Source organism: Penaeus chinensis, chromosome 23 (assembly GCF_019202785.1).
Source record: "Penaeus chinensis breed Huanghai No. 1 chromosome 23, ASM1920278v2, whole genome shotgun sequence".
Taxonomy (NCBI): domain Eukaryota; kingdom Metazoa; phylum Arthropoda; class Malacostraca; order Decapoda; family Penaeidae; genus Penaeus; species Penaeus chinensis.
The window spans coordinates 5,203,552-5,208,551 of NC_061841.1; the positions used below are offsets into that span (position 1 = coordinate 5,203,552).

General features: G+C 31.3%; 1 protein-coding gene across 1 annotated transcript in view; it reads right to left on the reverse strand.

Annotated features, from left to right (window-relative positions):
- The window catches only part of LOC125037501 (mpv17-like protein), an 8,609-nt gene extending 7,320 nt beyond the window's left edge, over window positions 1-1,289 (reverse strand). The window contains exons 1-2 of the mRNA XM_047630657.1: window positions 1,236-1,289; window positions 861-1,071 (exon numbers count right to left, since the gene is read on the reverse strand). Coding sequence (XP_047486613.1) covers window positions 861-986 — 126 coding nt within the window. The 5' untranslated portion in view covers window positions 987-1,071; window positions 1,236-1,289. The remainder of the gene's footprint in view (window positions 1-860; window positions 1,072-1,235) is intronic.
- Window positions 1,290-5,000: the final 3,711 nt, after the last annotated feature.

Genomic DNA, 5,000 nt, shown 5'->3' on the forward strand with positions numbered 1-5,000 from the left:
CACACACACACACACACACACACACACACACAAACATATATATATATATATATATATATATATATATATATATATATATATATATATAATGAATAATATATATAACATATATGTGTGTATATGATATATATTATATATATTATACACACACACAGATATATATATATATATATATATATTATATATATATATATATATTTACATATATCATATATATATATATATAATATATATTTATATATATAATATATATATATAATATATATATGTATAGGTTATATATATAATATACATATATAATATATATTTATATATAATATATATATATATATATATATATATATATATATATATATATATAATATTCTACAACATGACAGGAGAACATATATGCACACTGGAATTAATTTCTTTGAGTTCTATTAGTTCAGATCATAGAAATATATAATGCAATGGTTCAAAGAACTAACCAATAATTGGTAAAATATACAATTTTACATTCATAAAATGTGAAATAACAACAACAGCCATAAAAACAATGATGATAATAATAAAAACATGAGGATAAAAATAATAATAATTATATTAATATTCCAATTTATCGGTTATGTTGCCCTTATTCTATGTGAAAGATACTCTTTTTCACAATAGTTTACTTGCTTACGTAAATTGAAAAATGCTTGAAATATGAAAATAAACATATATCAACACAGTAGAAGTAATATACAGCAACATTAAAGCACAAAATAGATATATCTACAACCCAAAATGTTGAGAAAATATAAAAGACACTACACACACAAAATAAATAAATAAATATATAAACCAAACAATAGAAATAGAATCACGTATTTTCTCACCCATATCTTTTTGGTCAAAGTCTGCTGCGTGAACTCCGCTCCTACGTACATAGACCCATATCCAACAATATTCTTCGCCAAAGGTTTTCTCCTCAAGAAACTCACTAATCTCGCCATCAGACCCATCTCCAAGGGTTGTCATGCCTCGGGAAGACAGTATTTGACTTTCAAAGATGCTTGAAGTCTAAAGTTCGGGGTTACATCATGGGATCTGGCCAAGGAGGGTGTAAGTCGAAGGTTAGTTTGCTATTTCACGTAGATTTATTTCGTACTGAGTGTTTGGAGATTAAATTGGGCATTTTTAAGAATCTAGAACTTTTCTTTGATTACTTTTTGGTATTTAGAATTATTACTGTGTATTAGTGTGTAACTTACGCGTATTGCGAGAACTTGATTTTTGCTTCCTTGGAATATCGTCTGCTCACAGCGTTTGGATTTGACCAAAATATTTTTAAATATATATATAAAAATGGTACAGGTTTATGCCATTGGATAATTTGTGTAAAATATCAACTGAATAATTTTATGGTACTCGGTCTCTTTATGAATCATTGCATTTGCTTTTCAAATACTTTTCTTATTTAGTAACAAAATTTAACAATATATTTTACTCTTGTTCTTATTTTGGTGTCAGGTATATTTCACGTGTATATATATATATATATATATATATATATATATATATATATATATATACATATACATGCACAGACTGACACATATATCTATTAGTATACAGACTTAAAACATCCATCCACTACATTGCGCACGTGCACACTTATAGATATGCGCACACATGTACACATGCGCACATATACATATACACATATAGGTGTCCACACTGAAAAGAGAGAAGAAGAGGAAGAAAAAAAATGCATACTCAAATAAGCCAACGAAGAGAATGGCATACAACTTCAACAATACAATCACTATCGAACATTTTAATAAATGACATTACATTCACAATGTGTTATTCAAATCAATTACGATGATAACAAGTATTCCTAAAACAAACTGCAGATTGCTTTAACCACGACTAAACGATAAAAAATGTGCAAGACTAAAACCTTATGATTTGTTATTTTTCTTTAAAGCTAATTTATTTATTAATATTTTTTTTAGTTATGCGTCCTGATTTTTTCATCCCATAACTTAATATAAAAAAGTTATTGATATGGGGCGATGATATGATGAATTAATAAATAAGGAAACATTAGAAAATAAGACAGGAGGCCAATATATGAAAGATTCGTCAGATGCACGAATTCGAATGCCGCCCGGCGTCGGTCCCGAGAAGGTATCAGCTCGGGGTAATTAACTGCTCTACCTGCCAAATACATGCTCTTCGTCATAATAAGAAAAAAAAAAAAAATCTTGCGAGGGATTTCATGGCCTACAATCGATGTGTTCTTTAATATTGGAAAACATTACATAGTTTTCAAAAGAGAGGAGTGAATTTGTCACTTCCTCCCTTTTTCTATGTTTGTTTTCTACTTGTTTTCTACAAGCAACCTATGACATCAATTTCTATGACAATAACTTACACACTTGACAAGGTTAAATTAAAACAAAATGATTGTCCAAAACACTTGCTCGACTACTGCAGGATCGTCTAACAAATTTTTCATCCAAAAACGGTATCTCTGGAAATAGCATACCTCTCTCATCATTGGATGATATAATGAAACATGCAGCCGATAGCATGTTTAAAAAAGAACGTGTTGGAATAAAGCTGTTTGTTATTCAGTTCTCAGCATGGATTAAAATTCTAATCATGAGCTGGGGTCGCACTTCGAAAGACGTGAATCCTGGAGACTGCACGTCACGAATATGAATTAGGATTCATTCGCATGTTTATTATTATTTTGAAATTCATTTTATAGTTTACAAAGTGTTCCGTTTAAAAAAACAAATGCTCTTGGGTGGTGCACAGTTTCTTTAGACAAGGTGCTCTTTATGCAGTCCCTAAAGGTAAACAAAGTAAGGAAAACGATTTACCTTCATTAGCTTTTGGTTATCAGTTACTAGACGGAAAGTCGTTATCTGTGTCAAAGGGAAATTCCAACGCTAATTCCATTTGTCATCAGTATTATAATTAGGCGTTCTGTACCTCCCCTTACGAATCAATACGAGTGGAAATATTGCTAATTTATAAACTAATTTTGTTATTTTGTAAGAATGTATGTAGAAATGCTCCACGTACAGTTGAGTTTTTTTCATGATTAACTTTGGTTAAATTTCAGTTATGAATTACTGAGCGAAACTAATCATTCATTCATAGGAAGATTATGCAAAAGTGAAATTCCAAATTTAGTGTATTTGTCATTCATAGGAAGATTATGCAAAAGTGAAATTCCGAAATGAAGTGTATTTGTCATACCACCCTTCCGTCAATTTTACTTGCTACCAATCATCGAATGGAATCAACGAAAGTGAAGCGTAGATTTCATATCCATAAAGAACGATAATTTAAAACAAGAATTTAGGATGTAGTAATAAATTTCATAGAAAAAAATCATGTTCAGTCGTTTTATTTTACTTTAAAGTTGGTTCGTCGCAATAGTCTATCTACAAGAGCAATTATGTAATATAATATTAGAAGAACTGGAAATTGATGGAAAAGATCTAAGGCTGATTAGGAATTTATATTGGGATCAAAAAGCTGCAATTAGATTAAATGGAAAAGTGGGTGAATGGATTGAAATTCAGAAAGGAGTCCGACAAGGTTGCATTTTATCTCCTGATTTATTTAATATTTATAGTGAAGAGGCTCTAAACAAAATCCAGACATGTGATGGTTTAAAACTGGGGACAAGAAATTACAATAATTTGAGATATGCAGATGATACAACTTTGATGGCAGACTCAGAAGAGAAATTTCAAGTACTGGTCAACATCGTGTCAGTAGAAAGTGAAAAGCTTGGTCTGTCGATAAACTGTCAAAAGACTTTCTCCATAGTTTGTATCAAAAAGAAACAAATACCAACATGTTGCTTGAAAATGAATAAAAACATAATTGAACAGAAGGACAGTTTTAAATATCTTGGAAATTGGATTTCATCAGACGGAAGATCAAACAAAGACATTTAGTACAGGATTGGACTAGCAAAACAAACATTCACAGATATGAAGAATTTATTTTGTTCAAAAAGAATCGGACTGCAAGTTAAAAAACGATTATTGAAATGCTACATCTGGTCAGTGTTAACGTATGGGTGTGAGTCCTGGATTATAAGCAAAGCAATGGAAAAGAAATTAGAAGCTGTGGAAATGTGGCTGTATAGAAGAATGTTGAAGATCTCGTGGGAGAAGAAAATGACGAATGAAGAAGTTCTACAGAAAGTAAAAACAGATAGACATTTGTTGAACACCTTAAGAGAAAGGCAGTAAGATGGAATTGAGAAACATATTATAGAAACAGAAATGAATGGAAATAGGGCAAGAGGAGGGCAGGGAATGAAAATGCTTGACTGGATGAAGGAAAAGCATTTGGGGATATCTATAATAACTAAGATTCTGATTTATGTTACGGAAAAAAGTCGTTACTTCTTACATCTTTTGAGAGATGGCATTTTCTTGACAGTTTTATCACATACTAAGACTGGGTCCAATATGTACATTGATCTTCTTGCAGCAGTTGCGACAGTGGCCGAAAGCAGTGAGACAGGATACATTCAGTAAATTCTAAAAATTGCCTTTTTAGCTGTTTTTGCATGAATTCCAATTTAAAATCTAAGTGGAAGACGAGTTCCAAGTTCAGGTTCTTCAGTTAGAAAACTCTTTACTCTTGAATATGGAGTTTTTTCGAGCTCTTACAAAGGGCAGCGGTTTCACCGTCCATTGTCCAAAATTGTCACTCAGTATTTAGAAGCATTGTAAAATTTTCTGTCATATTTCGAAGCAAAATTGCAATGCAAATACAATCTATTTTCCTTCAGATACAAAAATGAAATCTGAGAAAGGAATTCTGAGTCTCATTTTGTTTCCAAAAGAGAAACTTGATGACAGGAGGCAACTGAAGGCTCCCACATAGATGTACATCTCTCTCTCTCTCTCTCTCTCTCTCTCTCTCTCTCTCTCTCTCTCTCTCTCTCTCTCTCTCTCTCTCTCTCTCTCTTCTCTCTCTCTCTCTCTCTCTCT